The 19,929-nt window shown below is 38.0% G+C and overlaps 1 protein-coding gene across 6 annotated transcripts in view; it reads left to right on the top strand.

The window, feature by feature from the left end:
- Positions 1 to 19,929, top strand: part of NTNG1 (netrin G1) — a 325,003-nt gene that overhangs the window by 224,584 nt on the left and 80,490 nt on the right. For all 6 annotated transcript variants that reach the window (XM_059900684.1, XM_059900655.1, XM_059900638.1 and 3 more), the window contains exons 3-4: positions 2,588 to 2,760; positions 14,454 to 14,480. In XM_059900684.1, the coding sequence (XP_059756667.1) occupies positions 2,588 to 2,760; positions 14,454 to 14,480 (200 nt within the window). The remainder of the gene's footprint in view (positions 1 to 2,587; positions 2,761 to 14,453; positions 14,481 to 19,929) is intronic.

The following is a 19,929-nucleotide window of genomic DNA, read 5'->3' on the forward strand; positions in this document are numbered from 1 at the left end:
TAAAGCAAGGAAGGAAATCCATTAGATTTTCACCAAGGACGTCATGGGTGGTCTTGGCAAGAGAGGTTGTGGTTAGTTGGAAACAGTGAGTGTGTGGGAGATGAGAAAAAGTAGATGGCAAGCGTAGAAAACTCAAGAAGGGGAAGGAGAGTGTTAAAGTGGTAGCGAGAAAAGATGACTAGGATACAAAGTAGATATTTTTCTTCCTTAAGATGAGAGAGATGCAGTGAGTAAAAATTCTAAAAGCAGAAAGAGCCTTAAGTAACAACCAACCAAACCAAACACACAGAAACTTGAGGGAATCAGAAGCTTAGAGAGATAGGGTGTCTACAGTAGGTAAGATAGATATTAGGAAAGAGTCATGAACTGAGTTGAGCCTTGAATGATTAAAAAGCTTTGGACAGGTGAAAATAAACCATTAATTGAAAGAAATCTGGGAAAAATAAGACTAAATACTCATCTATTCTTCTTTCACTTCCTTTTGTTATTCAAAAAATATTTTCTCAGCAAATATAAAGTCTTTAGAATAGAAATTGCCTATAACTCAGAGACTGACTACCAGTATGAAAGTATTAATAGCTACAAGGTATATAATCCAATTTACAATTACTACTTGCATTCTTGGTCTTCACACATGAAACCAGCATATTCTTTGGGGTCACATTGTTCATTTCCTCATTTGGAATTTTTAAACACCAGATAGGGTGCTAAATCAGTATAAGCTGGTGCTTCTATCACTTAAGTTTCTAACATCTTCCATATTTATAAACACACCCATAAATAAAGGTGCTAATGAAGGAAGGAGAAAGATTCTTTAATAAGCAGCTTAACGCAAGTAACTCCCTGCATGTAGGAGATTTTTGCAAGACCTAGCTCATAATTAAACACTGTCTATTTTACTTAACTGAATTTTTTCTCTTTTTAAAAGATTGTATGAATGTTAAAGACTCTGTTTATGTGTTGATGTTGAATAGGTATTGTTTAAATGGTAGCCTTTCAGCTTATTATAATTTACAACTATACAGAGGGCAGAGTGTAGTTATAAGTACTATGAAGTGTAGTCGACCCCTGAGGAAGCTGAGGCTTGGTCTTACCCAGGGAGGTTTGAGTGGGTGGCTATTGCTTTAGGGGCTACACCTTTTACTTAGAAGAGAGCCCAGCAGCCCGCAGAAATAGTCCTAGCCATTCCTTTGTTTCCTCACCATAAGTACGGGTCAGTATTCCAAACAGACCATTAGTGCACAAGAAAGAAATTTGGATGTTACCGTACAGACATTATACAGACCAACAGCAGTTGTTAAAGAATCTTATTTTCCTACCTAAGAAAGAGTATTGTTACTTTTCCCAATTCATGACATCTGCCAAAAAAGAAAGCAAATGTAAAGCACTATATTTCTTCGTTTTTATGAAACTTGACTTTCTATATTTTTGTCCTAGTTCCTAGAAAAGGCCAGACTAGTTTAAAAATGCACACACACACATGCACACACACACACACACACACACACACGCAAACTTTCAGTTTCTGACCCTGACAGATCTTGGCCTTTTATCTCCAGGTCTGGGTATCAGGTTGTTTCCTTTGTGTGGACACATCTCTTCCCACGTACATTGTTCTGCCCTCTGGTCATGGACATTCTGTTGACCTAGGCTTTATTTCTCCAGAGGATGCGGCTCGTACTTTGTATGTTATAATTTATAACCTCCTACCTCAACAGATATCAAGTTGGCCTTTGCAGTTTTACAGTCAGAGACTTTAGATACGGGAATGTATTTTTGTAGAAATTGCATATTCCATTGTTGCTTCTCATATGTTACAGCTTTATTCACGGGCACCAAAGGGAAGGCCTTGGCTAATGACCTCAAACCCCTGCCACACATAGGTTTTCATTTTCTAGTATTCTAAGCATCTTTTTTCCTGAGTCCTTTGACCCATTTATGAGAGACCTTTGTGATTATTTTATGTGAGTAGGAAATCTGAGGATTATTCAGGTTACTTAGAGGCCTTCGTGGAAAAGCTCTTCTGCCTGAGGAATGTCATTTCAGAGCCCAGAATGAGAACATCTGTTTATAACCTCTTGGGGTCTATAAAATAAACCTGAATAGCAAATTATCTCAATGGTTATATTTCTTTTTAAACAAATGAGAATTGTCCTTCTGGTTTAAGGAAAAACAGAAGATGACATTGCTCTTCAAAGCCAGATGTATTGTAGATTTAATAATAGCACAGAAAAGCCTCTCACTAGTGGCAATATTTTGGATATCTGTTGGGAAACCCCTGATTTCAGAGCACAGTTGCCTTAGGGGAGCGTCAGACCCCACTCAACTGACTGACTGGTTTTAGGATTCCTCAAAGTGTGGGATGAGGTCAGGCTGTATCATAATCCCTCCCCCACCCCTACCCCCCAAGGACACTTGTTTAAAAGATTCTGAGGGTCAGGCCTGCAAATCTACATTTTACTAAGTCTTTAGGTAGCGCTCAAGCACTACAAACTGTGAGAGCCACAATCCTAGAAGACGGATAAAGCCTCAGTGATCACCAAGACAACTGGACTTAACAATGAACTCTTGTCTCTCCTCTGCCTAGGTGCAAATGTAATCTCCATGCCACTGTGTGTGTGTATGACAACAGCAAATTGACCTGTGAATGTGAGCACAACACTACAGGTCCAGACTGTGGGAAATGCAAGAAGAATTATCAGGGCCGACCTTGGAGTCCAGGCTCGTATCTCCCCATCCCCAAAGGCACTGCAAATACCTGTGAGTAACTTTTGCTCGGTAATACTGTATTTTGTGCACGATGAGCTGAGAGTTCCTCTCAATTTCACTTGCAATTGTGCTTTCACTCCTCTTACCAGTAGCCCCATTCCTCTTCAAAATGCAGTTAAAGCTTTCATCCCTATTTTGTCACTTGTAAGCACATTTTAGCGCTTGGATCATCTGTTAAATTCAGTCTTCCAACATTCACATCAATGTGTTGGGAAATGATAGAAACCACAGGAGAAATTTTTTCTAAGTGGATGAAACAGGAGCTGCTTTTTTTCCTTCCCCAAATTAATTTCCTATTAAAATAACAGAGTTCAAAACTCCCAACCCTGACTTAATTTTAACCATAAACTACTTCCAGAAATTCTCTAAATGTTTACAATCCCATTTCTCATACTGGGTAACCTAAGAGATGCTTTGTCTAGAAGATGTTTCCCTCTCCAAATTTAGCTACAGCCTGACTTTGCTCAGTGAAACGGTGGGCTTTTTCCAAATGCCAGCAGTTGATGTCATGCCTGGCGTGTATCCTGTTAGGAGAGTCTGCCTTTCGATAAAGAGTGTGACTGTAGGCCTGTAGGGACCACAGGAAGAAAAGTGATGTTTGTGTGCATGTGAAAAGAGCACAGGCATTATCTGTGTTCACAGCAAGCATGAGAGATGCCCCGTTACCGCTCATATGGGTGCCCCTCTGAAATCCCTGAACATCCCTAGGAAAACACGTTCTGACACGCTCAAGGAGACAAGTAATTACTTCCAGAATAAATTGCCCAATTCCATGCATGGACCAATTAGCCACTCACAAAAGCCCAAGGTTTGACCTCTTTTAAAAGTAGAGAAGGGTGAGGTTGAGAATACACCCATTCAAGTGAGAAGTAACAGAAATAGCAGGAAAGTGAGCAGTGAGAGAATGAGACCTTGAAAAGCCACCAGCTCCGTGTAAGGCTGAGAATGTTATCAAAGCAGCAGCTGTGAGAAACCAAACCCCAAAAACTCATAGCCAGGAACCAGGACCTTATCAAGTTAAATGTAAAAGTAATGAACCGAGTAACAGGCCATAAAGAATGGGGGCATGAAATTATGTTAAAATTTCTATGAAGCAGGAAAAAAAATCCGTCAAAGGTTAAAAAAAAAAATCCCTCTTTGTAAAGGTATTCCGTTTCTTTCTGTGTTAAAGAAAAAACTGACAGCCTAGCTCCTAAAATTAATACATAAAGTTCTGTTGAGCAGAAATGATGATTTTTTTTAAAGGCGATTTTATTAACAGAGACTCCGTGGGCTTTCCTCAATTGTTGAGAGCCATAGATTCGTGAATTCAGGAGGAATCTCAGGAGGTTATTTGTTGCCATACCCTGTGACTAGCTAGAATTCCTATCACCACAGTTGTCAAATTTAGTTTAAAGGTTTCCTCAAGTGAAAATGACTCAGATTTCATTTTTGATGTCTGCTGCTCCTTTAGTGGGACAGGATAGAAGAGAACAATGTTTACAAACACTTGGTGGCATTCTGGCTTATCCTCAGGGCAAGCCAACTTGTCAGGGCTTCTAGAAAGGCAGCTGGGAGAGACTGCTGTTGAAGGCATTGGCTTCTATTCTAACACGACACGGTTTTTTTCTACCCATAACTGTGCTTCAAAGTCTTGCTTATTTCAAGACATTTTCACTGGAAAGACCTTCTTGTGCCAGCCAAGCTTTTTCACTGGAATGGATTTCTTGTTATATTCTCCATGGAAATGACTTACCTAGCCCTAATATAATGCAACCTCTTTCAATTGTCCCTGTGGATTCTATTGTCTATCCATCCCTTAGTTTTTCTTGGCCTTCTCTAGACTCTTCCCCATTTCTGTTAAAATATGAAGGTGACAGATGGACACAATGGCCAAGGAGGTTGAATTCAACGTTTCAATCCTCAATATGGCAGAAGCTAGATTGAAGATTTTAAGATAATCTGCAATGGTCCAGTCTTTCAATGGAAAGAACCCCTTTAAAGAAATCTCCGCCACATCAGACTGCTTGCAAATGTCCAAGGATGGAAGTAGGCAATTAAGTGGTTTCATACACGGGTTCCAGAATCAAATACCAGTTTGTCCATTCACTAGCTCAGTGACCTTGGAAAAATAAAGTATCAATATTAACCTCTCTAACACTTGGCTTCCCATCTGTATTGTGAGGATAATAACAGTTCTTACCTCATGAGGATTTTGAGAGAAGTGAATAAGCTAATGCATGTGATGTGTTTAGCATAACACCTATCACAAAATAAGTGTTCAAAAATAATTTTATTTTTAGGCTTTTTTTCATAAGGCATACTTGTCAATTATTGGACAGTTTTAATTGTTATAAAACTTATTTCTTAACATCAATACTGAGTGTCTCCTAATTTCCAACCACTTTTTCTTTTCAAGTCTTAAGACACTGTATCAATCCCAGTTTTCTTCCTTGTCCAGGTTAACATTATCAGCTCCATTACTCATATGATAAGATTTTCAACTCTCTTACCTAGTTGTTTGCCCTGGAAGTCCTCTGATTTTGTGGAAATTTAAGCTAAACACAGGACTTCTAGCACTGTTATGATTCTCCTGTCATTTTGGCTTTTTCTTACACACATGCATACAGGCACACACTCACGTGTTCATGTGCACACACATACATGACTCGAGTTGGTACATTACAAGTCAGATATTAAGAGGGACACTCAGGATATGCTGTCTCCTAATACAGGAATACAAAACCTAAGAAGTAAAAAGGAGTGGCTACAATCTCTGATCCCTCAACACCAACTCTTCGGTAGCCTAGAAATAACACTCATATTGGATAATCTCTGGATTTAGCAGAACTTCAACCAGCCAGGATTTTTGAATAAGAAGATCAGTTCCTGCCCACTCTTAGCATAAAAACTAGGAAGGCTTCATTACATCAGGAAATTTTAAGATCTCCCTTCCAAACCACTCAGCCCATCACTCAGAAGGTCCTTAAACTGGGACCTTGCTGGGAATACTATGGCTTGGAAGTCCTAAATTCTGGAGCAACTCCAAGCCCACTTTTGTGTGGAGCATATAGAGCCAGGAGAGAAGAATACAGAGCCCCAGCCCTCTAAAACACTGCCACCCCAATCTGTGAGACACACCACATTTCCCTATGCCTTTCATTATAATAGACTCGGCAGAAGCAGAAGTAATAACTCTTGTGATGATATTTTTATTCATTGTGCTTTTTACTGAAGACTCAATGTGTTTTCTTGGTTCTTTAAAGCCATATATATGTGTATCAATGTATTACTTATTTTTCAACAAAGCTTATGTTTTATCTGTAAGACATCTTTCTTCTTCTCCCTATTGATCTTCCTTCTATTTTTGATAGAATTCTATTTTGAATGTCCTTTGAATTTCATTTCTGTTTTCCAAGTAGATAGAAACTCTGTCCAACTTCATGCTTAATCATGATTCTCTTGATTCCCCTTGTCTAGCTCATGAATAAAATTCTGATCCCTCCTGAAATTCTGATCCCTACTTATAGATGCTGAAAACTTAACAATTAACCTTTAGGAATAGTAATTCCAAAAAAGATAATATAATATTATCTACACCTCTGCTTGCCAAACTGTGTTCTATGACCCTTACAAGAATTCCATGGCCAAATAAGTTTGGAAAATGCTGTACATTATACTGACTCTTAGATATTCACATTACCTTATTAAAAACATTTGAGAACCCTAAAATAAGTAATCTATTTTATCATGTGTTTCCCAAACTTTATTGTTCATGGAACGCTTAAAAACTTTCTATAAAACACTCTTTTGGGGACATGCTGCTGTAAATAATTTCCTCAGCTTACTGATAGAAATGTCACGGAGACAGACAGAAAGCCCAGCTAGTTCAGCTGTATTGAATCTTTTACTTTCCTCTTACCTACACAGTCTAATATTCTTCCAAGAAAGATAATTAAATTGGTCTGACATTGACATTATTTGTTTGTTCAGAAATCCAACTTGAATTGTTACACAGTATCTAGGTCTCCTCTGAGCGATGGAAAGTAATTTAATGATTGTTCTATTATTTTCTCTGGTATCAAATTTACATTGACCAATTTATATTTTCCCAGGTGTACATGTGTATGTCATTATCCAGACAATTTCCTAAGTGCTTTACATGCATTAGTTCATTTTTAACTCACAACAATTGTATAAGGTAGATGCTACTATTTTCATGTTATAGAGGTGGACTCTGATGAATACTAAGGAAAAGTATCTTGTGTAAGGTTTAGCTACCTAGTCAGAATGAGAAGGAAGGTTTGAACCCAGGTGTGTCTTGAGCCCAAAGACTGTGCACCTCAATATATTGCTTCTCAGGTTAAAGTTCAGTGACTTCCTCTGTCCTCCACTGGGGTGTGGACTCCATCTGACACCTGTTTGAACAAGTCAGTCTTCTCTAAACCTGCTCTCTCCCACTTTTCTTCCTAGATTGCTGCTTGTTATTTCTCTGCCTTCAAAGACTCCCCTTCTACCTTGCTTTAAATTTTCATTCTCAGTGTACAGTTGTTTTCCTTGATATTCCTATCAAATCTTGTGGTTTTAGATCTTATTAATATTGGTTTAATGCTAATAAACAAATTATAGCCTGAATCTTTCTAATGAACCCAGGCCATTTTTTTCAGCTGTCTATGAAAATCTCAAGGTCAACATGCAAGATACTGAATTCATTTCTTTTCCCCAAATCACCTTTTTCTTCACTTTCTATTGAAATTCTGCTCATTTTTTAAGACTGCTCCTCAATGTGAACTCCTCGATGCAGCCTACCTAGACTGTCCTATGCAGAATCAGCTGCTCTTTTCTTGATAATGTATGTATATCAAGATAGATTCTTGGTAATGTATGTGCACTTACAATTGGTTGACTATAATCAAAATTACCATGATAGTGATAATAATGATAGCTAATATTTATTAAGCTTACCATAGCTTTTTATATTTTGTGAAGTGCTTTATGTACTTTCTTGCATTAAATCCTTACAATGTCCCCATGGGGTGTGTACTATTTTTATCCCCATTTTACAGATAAGGGAACATAGGCACATAAAGGTTGCCCCAAGATCCCACAGCGAATACATGACAGAGCAAGATTTAAACTCAGGTCATTCTGACTTCAGGACCTAAAATGTTAGCAATTTAAGAATGGGACCATATTTTATTCTTGGCCTTCATAAATGTTTGTGGAATTAATTATTTGGTGAATGAACAAGTAAACCTATACAGTCTTGAAATGTGCTTGTGGATGCATTGACCTCCCATCGATCTTCCCATGTCCCCTGGAATATGTGGCCTTCACAGTTCAGCAGTTCTAACACAAGGGCCTTCAGTCTCGCATAGGAAGAGACCAGCTGAGATTTGGAGGAAATACAATAGGAAAGAGAATCACTTATTTTTCATGGGTGCTCATGACCCATCCAGCCATCTAGAGATGACATATTGGCTGGCTGGTTTTTATAGGCCTCCCTAAGTGGCATTCATGGCCTCAGTGACTTGACCATTGTTGGGCTCTGACTACCAGTTTTTCAGGCTCAATACCCTGATTCTGTCAGCACAATAAGAGAGGACCTTCCTCTAAGAGCCTTATATATATGAACCAAGCTGTAGGGTCAATATATAGAACCAGGATACCTACCAAGTTTTTCATGGACAACCACTAGTCCACAGTCACTTATCTGATGCTTATGGGACCAGATCTGATTTGGAATTCAAATTTTTTAAATTTTAAAAGGTAATACAGTGTACATACATTATATTACATCAATACCCACAGCAGAATATCAGGTAGCACCACTTAATCAAACATCTTAATATTTCTGCAGCAAACCTACGATTATTTTCACTGAGTGAGATAAAGGAGGAGAAGACCTCATACCCCTTCCAGTCAGGTTTTGTCACCAAATTAGTTCAGATCACATTATGTCATGCTGCAGCTAAATTTTGGGAAAAAATCTTTGTGTCTTCAGAGGTTTTTTTGTTGTTGTTTTGTTTTGTTTTGTTTTGTTGAGGATTAGAGATAAGAGATAGGGGCCTATAATAAATTGATCAATAATATAGAGTAGTTGTTAGAGGCCCAAGCTCTAGATCCTGGACCTGTGGATTCAAATCTCAGTCTCCTTCCCAACTGACTGCAATGATCTTGGGCAAGCTCTTTGTGTTTGAGTTTTTCCCTGAGTATTGACATCGTAGGGTTGTCACAAAAATTAAATGAATTAACACATGTAAGATACTTAGAACAGTGGTAGGCACATAGTAAGCACACAATGAAGTTAGCTGTTATTATCATTATAATTGCACTGAAATCTAGCATGGGACCCATCCCAGTCTAAAGAGCAAATTCTCTCTTTGGAGACAACAACTGTATGGGGAGATAAATTGTGCCCAAATGCCAGATTATTCATCCACAATATGAAATAACTGTTACAGTGTTCAGAATATTTAATTCCTTATGATCAGTGTATTCTCTCCCCTATAATTAAGTCTCCTTGTAGAGCCAGATACTAATCAGAAGGTTGCTTAGTGAGCATGGGAATTAAATTCAAAAATTTAAATGATTCCAATGCTAATAACATCATGCTGAAACATCGGACACATCCATCCTACCCCAGGGTCAGCCTCCCTAATGCCAACAGAACACTGAAGGCCTGAAAGTTTACAGGTTACCCCTCCCTCTTCCTGAGACAGTGCTAGGCCAGTACTGCCACCACATGCCTGAAGATGCTCTTCTTTGTAGGCTTTTACCTTCTGACTAGCTTTTCTTCCAATCTTCAGATATGTTAATACACTAAGTTATCAATAGATTAATGTCACCTCTGTCAAATTTGTCATAGACACTCAGGTCCCAGAGCCATTCTGTTGTTCTAAGATGACTTAGCTAACTCTGATTGGATCATTTATGTGTTGATTTAACAGTACAATTCTGTGAAGGCAATCTTATTTCCTTCACTTTCAAGTTCCTGGGAGACAACTCGCCGTACCTCCTATCCACAGCAGTTTGGACCAGGGAGCCGGGTTGAAAGGACGTTGGAAGTAGTTCCTCTAGAATACAAATGAGGCTGCAGAATGTTTTCTTACTAATCACCTACTTCTTTTTCAACTGGGCTTTTTGGAGTTAGAGCTCCCAGTGGCTGCAGCCTGGCTAGAAGAAAATCTAGTCACCTACTTGATAGGCTTTTTTCAAACCACCTAACACAACAATGGTAATATTTTCTCTCAGTTTAAAGCATGCTGAATCCTTGTCTTTTCTGCCTCCCTCTTGATGAGAAGCTGTTGAACTTTCCATTGATTCTCAAAAGGAGTTATGACTTTTAGCACTGCATTCATCTGCTTTGAAAAATCAGAGTGTTTATTTTTGAGGTCTCCATCAGGTTGTCTTCCTTAAGCTTAACTATGTCCCCTTTAGCCACATACTTGGTGGGAGGGTTAGTAAAGTTGGAAGAAGAAGAAGAAGGAGACGGAGAAGGAGAAGACGAGGAGGGGGAGGGGAGAAAGAAGAAGAGGGAGGGGGAGGGGAGGAAGAGGAGGAGGAGGAGGGAGAAAATAACAAACTATATAAGTCTACTAGGGTCTCATCCCCCAACTGCAGTAGAATTCCTTAAAAAAATAAATAAATAAATATGGGAGTAGGGAGGGCTGGTTGAGGAGGGAAAAATTTTAAGTATCTACAAGCTTAGCACTTTCACATTCTTTGGCCCTTTGGCTTACTCAGCACGTATGTGTATCTCTGACTGAAGGAGCATATCTATTCTAGAAGAAGCAGAAGTCCTAAACTCATATACCACATATTGCAGGACCTTCCCTTAAAGCTCATTCGTACCTGTGTTTCATTTCCTCGGTGTAAGTTTAGCAGTGTCTCAGTAGATGGGGATTAGGAATTACCTGCTCTAGTGTTGACTATAAACGGGTCAATTTGGACGAGGGCCTTACTTCTCACTGTGCCTTCAATTTCCTCTTCTGTAAAATTAAAGTGCTGAGTACGATTATTTCTTAACTCCCTTTCAGCTCTCCATTTTTGGTCACTCTTTCTGAATTAACTTATCTGGTATCTTCCTTTTTTCTTTCCTTTCTATCTACTTATCATCTGTCTTTCCCAAATATTTTTGAGGTTGTTTCAGAGATAGATTTAAGCTAATGAAGCTTAAATTACAGGGCCCCTCACTAGACTCCTTCTAAATTAAAAAAAATTTAATTTCATGTCTGATTTTATACTTTAAAGTTAATATTCCCAAAAAGAGCTCCTAGATTTGTATTTGCTTTAGGTCCCACAAAATCTGCATTTCCCCCTGGATAGCTTAGGGAAAACGACAAATAAAAATAAGAGCATACAAATAGGAATATAAAAGGAAGGTGTGAGAAAAAAAGAATAGAAAGAAAATAAGCCATGGTGAAGGGCATATCTACATATTGTATAACTCTTGCTATTAGAATGGAGGAAATTTCCAAAGAGAACAAAAATATTTATTAATACTGCACTCTGAGAAATGTCTCAGTGGACCATTTTATAGGGGACAAGATCGTACTATGACCAAAAGTGGTATTTTCACTCTGAAAGAAACCTTCTATCAGAAACAGGTGATAAATTTTTGCTCAAATATACATTGAGCAACTCTTCTGTACCAGGCATTGTCCTGGGCAGACAACAGAGATACAGACATGACGCTCATCCCCTCAGAGGTCTCAGGCAAACACACAATCATAAAGATAAGTTGGTAAGTTGCTCACAGAGGCCTGCACGAAGAGATGTGCCATCACAAAGGACACTGGCTAATTCACATCAGGGAGGTAAAGAAGGAAGGGAAGAAATAACTTCTGAGCTCAATTTTAAAGGTAAAAATATTCTTTACATAATAGTTGTCACTTCACAGGGAATGGTTAAAAAAACTGCCAACACATGTCTAGACAATTATCCTGAACATAATCTGACTATCATTCCTGTGGCTTATGGGCAACCATCACTGTTGTAAGATGGAGTTGCATTCATTGATTCAGCACTTACAGACCCCAAAGAAACCCACCTTTCATGAAATGAATTGTAGCCTTCCTGTGTTAGTTTCTTAAGCATTTGAAAGATTTCTCATGACTTACTCATAGCCTTTTCAATGCATATAACTGGTTTATTAAATTCTTTAGTTGTTTGTAGAGAACCAAAAGCAAGGTGTTTGAACATTACAATAAGAAACATTAGGGAAAAAATAACATTTGACAGTATACTAATGGACATCCCTTGGTGTTCAGGTATTTTCAACTTCAAAAATCTTTATTCCAATGAGCAGTTTAAAAATCTTTTCTAAGCAATTCCCATTTCACAACAATGGAATAGAAAGTGACTCACCTGGTAGCACCTCACAAAATTTTAAACCACAAAATGAGAAAGAGCCTGAATTTTAAACATCCAAATGTTAGTTAAAAGAAAACATCTTCATGAGGAAAATAGGATCTCATAATGGTCTTGCTTGGCAAGGTTTGTATAGCTGCAATGAACATTTCTCCCAGCACTGGCATCCCCAAAGGAATGGAAACATTTCTGCATCTTTCTAAAGTATTCAACTGCAGCAAGTACTGCATCAAACAGTCTTACAGGTTTGCTCTCCACTGTGTCTAGCCTAACATCCTGAGAACTTTGCCTTGCGTTATGCATGGCCCTCTAACTCCATGCAAGTTTGAAAACACATGAAAAGCCTCTTCCTGCCATCCCAACTTCCATTCTCTTCGACGGATTATGAAGGCATAGCAGTTCCTTGTAATGGAGCAGGATTTTCAATCATGGGGAAATTTGGAGCTTCTGCAACTGATACTAAAATTATTATGCTGCCATCATACCTCACTCAACAGGGGATTTGCAAAGGAAAAAAAATAAAGATTCAGTACCAAGTCAGTGTCACACTGTGGCAAAGATAGTCTACTGAAATGTCGGGTTAGGAATCCAGCAGTCCTTTGCAGAAATCGCATCCAGCTTGAAATTCAGTTCAGACAAAGTTAAAACATGGAAATGAAAATTTAGCTTTCCAGTTTTGGTTGGTCAACGATCAGTAATTAAGCTGAAGCATCATAAGCTCCGTGCATTTAAAATCAAGAGACTTTGAATATATCTAATAACTGAAAATAAGATTTCGTCCCTTCCAGGGTTTTTTAAAACATCTTGGTAAGCTTTAATTTCTCCTTCTCCCCTCTTTACTAAGAAATAGGAAAATAGCTCTTGGTTTTAAAGAATACAAAGCTAGAAATCTCTGAGCAAGATACAATGATTAGTTAAAATAAGCAGAGGGCAGTTGTTCAAAGATTAAACACTAAAATAGAAATGTAATGATTCCTACATTTACCACCTGTTAGCACGCTTCACGATGTGGAGGACAAGTCCGAATGGCTCATTAACAGCTATCATTTATTGACTGTGTACCATGTGTCAGACACTTTTATGGATTATCTCATTCAATTCTCACAGCAGCCCTGTGCAGTAGATATTATTAGCCCCTTTCAGATGAGGAAACAGGCTTAGAGAGGCTGGGAACTTGCCTGAAATCACCCAGCTAGTCAGTTGCAAAGCATGACTCTTACTCAGTTCTGTCTTATTCACATCTCATGCTCTCACCCACACCACTACCTGAATTTAGTGGAAATGTTACAAATCTCTGACTTCTAATTAGTAGTATCTATCCTGGTGTTGCTTGCTTGATGACCCAACTATATCAATAATAGTAATCATAGCAAAGATGGTTGGTTATAACACATACTACCTGCCAAGCAACGCTTTAAGTACTTTAATTTATATATATATATATATATATATATATATATATATATATATATATATAATCCTTGCAACAACTCTTAAGAGGTGGAGAACAGAGCCACAGAGAGCGTAAGCCACTGGCCCCAGGGTCACACAGTCAATGAGTATAAGAGCAAAGCTTCAAACCGAGACAGCCTGGCTCTCATGCCCCTACTCTTGGCTAGGGGTTTTCATCTGGATACAGACTAAATTCATGTCCACATTTATACCAAGTTCAGTCACATTCTGAAATGGTTCTACCACCTCAGCAGAGCTTGGCAATTAAAGTAGAAGCTGAAAAATCGATGAAGCCCATGGTCGATGTGAACAACCTAATGTACTCTTGAATTATTCTGCTCAATTTAATTTCTATTACAGAATTTAATCCAAATATCTGACAAGTAAAAGAAGACTAAAAATGATGGTTATATGTAGTTAATCAGATAAAACGCCAAATGACTTTCAACACCTAACACAGGCATATCAACACATTTAAAGTGGTCTATTGCATATGTGGATATATTTGCACAGGCCCATATAATGCATACTTGGTGCTTTGTGCCCAGAACACAAGCCTAGCTTAATATCTGTTTTGAACCACATACAAATTTTCATTAACCTTATAAGTAAGCACAAAATGTTCGATATCACGAAGCTGTCTTGAATAAGCTGTTAAAGTTGAACATTAATTTCCCAAGTCTGATGAGTTCAAGGAGTTCTAGAATAAAGCAAAATGGTCTCAATGGATGGATATATATTTTGGGGTTTTTTGGTGCTATTTTTCTAGTGATCTGAATGTTATCAAGTGTTTATGTTTCTGAGATTTTTATATTATGTTAAAGAGGTCACATACTAATAAATGTCTAACAGCTTTTCTTTATTGTTTTCTTTCTCTCCAGGTATCCCCAGTATTTCCAGTATTGGCAGTAAGTAAAAAAAAATCACCAATCCAAGTCTAGGCCAGCTTTGCTTTGTTGTTCAGCTCCTCAGATCTATTTTCCCAGTGTCCATTTCTGACGTAGGAGAGTATTTCCTTTGTGAATTGAATTGCTGTGTTTGTTCTCTGCACAGATATGGTGAGAGCACAGATAAAATAGTTATCTATGTATAACTCCTCTGTGGCTATGGCAGTGCCACCGCTTGCCTAACTACTGTTGATCGATGAAAGCTACCTTTACAGAGGTGCAATTAGTTACATAACCATAACTCATTTAGCAAAAATATAAACAGTCCTATTTACCCATACCTGGTAACCAACAAACAAATTGAACTCTCTCCCTAGGACTGAATACGGATTTCTACCATAATTTAGAAAAGCAGAGAATAAATGTTTTAGGCTTATTCATTAGAACTGAAAGAAATCACCATGCAACCTGGGAGCGGGAATTTTATTAGTGCATTAGACTTTAGCCTTTGTGAAGGCCTGAAAGAGGTACGTTTGTGATCATTAGTCTTACTGGAGGAATGAAGGAAAAAAATCATCAGTATGTCCATTTCTCCCTCCTAAAATACAATTATCCATGTTTTCCTGACTACTTAGGTTCAAGTTTGATAGAGAAGGGGTATGAAAAAATACATGCAAAATTTAAGAGTAAAGATACTAGAAATTCCAGCAAGAAATATTTTAGTGGAAATATCAGCAATTGAAAAGAGAAATCTCTCTTCAACATTCTATGGAACATTTCTCTAGCACCATTGCAAAGGGAATTCTACTAGCTGTCATGGGAGAAACAGGCTGTAGCTCCCTCTTTACATTTAAAACAAGGACACCAAACACCAAGCCTGAAATACTCACTGAGGAAATGCCCCATAACTTTTCAGAGCCAAATCTCACATATTTTTAAATACTGTTCCCTTTCCCTCTGATGACTAAAACCTTTGGACAGCTATTGAATAACTGATTTGAAATAAAGTACTGAAGAAGCCAAGATTATGCACTGTAAATGAAAAGAAGCATTTTCACTGGGGTCTCAACCCTCACAGTCTTTGTCATAGGTGCTGAGCCACACAGGGTGATAGAAGTGTAAACAGAAGTGGTTGGAGCATTCCAATACCCAACATCCATCTAAAAAGCAATACACTCATAATTTGGATAAAACAACTTCCCGCTTCTTATAAACGCACAGTCAGGTCTCCCAATTTATAAGTCAACCTAGTTTACTTAAGCTTGAGAATAGGCCCGCACGTGGGTTTGTTAAGCACTAGACATGTTAAATGCCATGAAAATCAGCCGCTTTGTAAATAGAAATAGGAGTCGTGTTCACATTCATTTAGATACCAGACTAACGCTGCAGCTTCCTCTTTGTGATCTTGTGGAAATGGCATCAGTGCTACAAACTTGCAAATGAAAACCTTCAGATCTAACAGTCTAATTTTTCTGCTGTACTAAGCATCTCCCTTGGCATTTGCCTAACTGTATAAATATGCCACATTGTGCTCCTTTCAGGCCTTGACAATTGCATTTGCGCATACATTTTGGAGCAAAAGGGAACCAAATGGAAGCAAGCTGAGACAGATGATTGAGGCTGCTACGGTGATCTGACCTGTCAAAAGTTTCAGAAATGGATGGATGGAAATTAGTTCTTTGGTGCTAGGGTGTGTTTCTGTTCGGAGTGTCAATCGTGTGTTGCATGGAATTTCTGACTGTACTGCTCACTCAACATCTCATTCGGCCACCTCCACCACATGCCCCATCTCTGAGCATCAGCAGATGTTGACCTTTTACACACTGAATCGGGAAATTCCAGTTTTGCTTTGTTTTATTTTGAAATCAGTGGTGACCTGAAAGGATGCTTTGTTGTGCCTTTGGAAAATGTATTAACCTTTATTATCAGGAAACTAGGAAATTTTAACTCCTTAATACCTAACCAAAACCCTCTAACAAATACAGTGATAGCTTGTACCCCGCCTTCATGATGCCTCTGGCTGTTCTGCTTGGAGTGCAATGGGTGTTTCCTCAGAGTTCTCAGGCAAACAGGATATAAGCGCTTTCAGGGGTCACCCAACATCACACACGACTAGCTTGCTTATTGCCTGGCTTTAAGGTCAAGAGATTTACCATGAAACCATCAAACATGATTGTATTTTCTAGGCTGCTTTAATGGCATTTACACATTCCTTCTTTGAGGACTCATAAGGTGCTCGCTGTGTGCACTGGTGGATGGATTCCTTTGCTCTCCAAAGGGCAAGAATTCATGCATAGATGACTCACTGCCTGTTCTAGAGGGCACAGAAATGGGGTTTCCAAGGTACAAGCCAGAGAAGAGAGAGCTGCTTGGATTTTTAACTAAGTTTGGGTGTTTGCCAGGGCTTTTCCCTTTATCCCAAGGAAGGAATCAATGAACATAATTCCACCAAGTACATAGAAAGATGCCATTATAATAGATGTAACACCCGTGAGATTCCCATCATCAAAGAGTATCTCAAGGAAAATGAATGATGCATATTATCGACATAAATTATTGATGTAGGTAACCATAAGTTCATATACATATGCTATATACACAGTGACTGAATATTTTAGAGGCCTATTAGATTTCAGTATAGATTTCAAACTGTCAACACCTGTATTAAGGTTCAAATGCATAGACAGAGTGGTCATCCTTTCCGATCATCTGCTAAAAATGTTTTTGAAACAAATTTCCCATTAAGGTCATTTGTACCTGCTGCTGTCCATCTATTAGGAAATAGGTTTCCCAGTCATCCCAAAAGTACTTGATCTAAAACTCAGTCATTCTGATGTGCTTTGGCCATGGCTGAAAAAATATTGGTGATAATGTCAGCAATTAATGAATCCCAAAATAGATCTGTAGCCATTTGAGCCTTATGAGCTCTGTTTTTCCTTTACCTGATGTAGTAGTAATTCATTCAGGTTTCATTTTTTATGTAAAATGTATCATACACTTATAAGTAAACATTCACAATTTTATCCAAGTGAATATTTGTTGATGCTGATGATCCAAATTAATATTTGGTTTGGTGTGAGTGTTTTTGTTAAAGTGATAAACTAATCATTATGTTCGAACATATATTATCAGATCCTTAGCCTTGAAAAGCAAGTGATTTCACTAATTATGTTAAACAGTATATTATTTTTAAAAAACATAATTAGGACAACAAGGGTTGGCCTAATGTGCAAATAGCTTTGTGTGAGTGATTATCACTTAAAAAGCAAATAACAGAGGTTAAAGGTAACAAAGTCAGAGGTTAAAGACAGATAATCCACTGAAAATTCACGTCAGGAAACACCCTTTAAAAAAACTTGGAATTTTTAAATAAACAAAACCATTTCTTAGAATAGTAACAAAAGAAAAGACATATGTAGACACTTTGTGAACCCAAGTGTACCTTAAATTACCTTCAAATGATTGACATCATGGTTTATAAAGTGTAGAAATTGATGGAGGTGTTTGGCTGTCCCCTCCTCTTCAATTTATTCAATTTGAAACCACAGTTCACTTAAGGGAAATATTCCATTTTCCTGCTTTCTCTTATAATGAGCATTGCCTTCATCACAGAGTTAAAAATTCATCTCTAATTTGATTTAATTGGCAGGACTATTAAACAAGGGAAGTGCTACCTGCAGGGATTCATCAGCCTGTTGAGAAAGCTCAGAGATGTTTTCATACTTGAAAACATTTGATGCCAGTTGGAGACCTTGTAAAAGTTGTTTTCCATACAGCATCCAAATATTTTTGTTCAGAACTGATTTACTGTATAAACCTGGATCGTGAGGAAAATAACAAGGTTAATCATTTCCCCGCTCAAGGGTTATTAGTAATCTTGTTCATTCTATCCAGAGAGCTTCAGTGTTTGTTTGTTTTCCTCCCTTTGCTTTAATACTTCTAAATCCCCAAATAAAAGTTTCATTTGAATCGCCCTTTAGCTAATTAGGTTTTATATAATGAAGAAAAAAATTATCAGGCTAGTGTAGCTATATGGCAAATTGCATGGTGTGCTACATTAATTTTGAACTGTTTGCTGATGTTCTAGAAGGAAAGCTAAGGTCCCAGGTGAGATGCCTTTGGGACTTTTTTATATCATGTACCCAGTATTCTCATCACAGATCCATTTCATATTTGTGTAACTAGCATTTCACATTCATGAAACCTTTGTGGTTATCCAAAAATTGAATGAACATTAGGACATAGCTGCTTCTTTAATCCTGAAGAATAAATTAAATATTCCAATGAAGAAGGGGGAAGTATCCCCTACCTTAAAAAAAAAAATCCAAGAGGTTTAGCAATCTTTAGCAAACAACAATTGCCCACCTTGAGCAATGTTGACTTTTTTCATGTATTAACCTTTTCCCAGGTGACTTTAGAATGTCAAGCCACTTTTTAAGTGTGAGCTGATATCTGTACCTTTGCTGTTATCTCTGTGTGCGGGCATCTGGAAATTCCTAGCTTAAACAAAGATTTGCCAAGATCTCTGAAGGGTCCTATGATGAACCTTCCAACATGTAACTGTGAACTAAGAGTGGGGTATCACCGAAGACTTCTTAGATTATCAATAGAGAGCTGGCCAGCTAACTGCTCCACTTCCTGGGAACTGGAGGGAAATGTCCCCACATGTCTACAGAATTCCATTTTACAAATGGTGAATCGGAGGCTCAGAGTGTCTGAATAACTTACCAAATGTAATACGGCCAGGAAGGCCTGTCTGACTCTGAAAGCTGTGCTCGTAACATTATACTAGGTGGAAGAGGTTAGAAAGAAAAATTCTAGATTTATTAACTCCTACTTCAGACTCTTTCCAATCTAATACATTGCACCTTAGACCTGTTGATCCCTGAATTGACCCATTTCTGTGCAGGGAACTTTAGTGTCCTGGAGAAAAACAGAAGTTCATTTTCTGTTACCTCACTGTGTGGTCAACAGAAGCTACATTAAAATGTGCCCTTCCTCTACCACCATCAATGATAAGCATCCTCAGTAAGCTGAGGGAGAGGGGAAATGTAAAGATGTTACATATATTCTAGGACATGTGACAGTTCATGAAATTAGCTATGCAAATTGTGAAACATGCTTGTACATATTCTATGACTGTAAAAATCCAAATGTTTACTTTATTGACATAGTCGCTCATAGCCAAAAAATTCTGTGTGCCATCTCAAGGACAGCCTTACCACTATTACATTAAACTGTTTCTTCCCCAGCAGTTTAATGATGCTGTATTTCTGAGAGTCGGCAGCTCACTGTAAAGATGGTAAGATTACCTCCAAGGCCCTAGGGGTTTCTTCTGAAGAGCTTTAGGGTTTTCTATAGATTCCTTTGTAGACATCAATAATGTGGTTTCCAAACTCCCTGAGGAACAAGAGCAATAACTCTACAAATCCAAAGGGACTTTGTGACTTTGTCTCTTCCTGACGTTTTC

Source organism: Balaenoptera ricei, chromosome 1 (assembly GCF_028023285.1).
Source record: "Balaenoptera ricei isolate mBalRic1 chromosome 1, mBalRic1.hap2, whole genome shotgun sequence".
NCBI classification, from domain to species: Eukaryota; Metazoa; Chordata; class Mammalia; order Artiodactyla; family Balaenopteridae; genus Balaenoptera; species Balaenoptera ricei.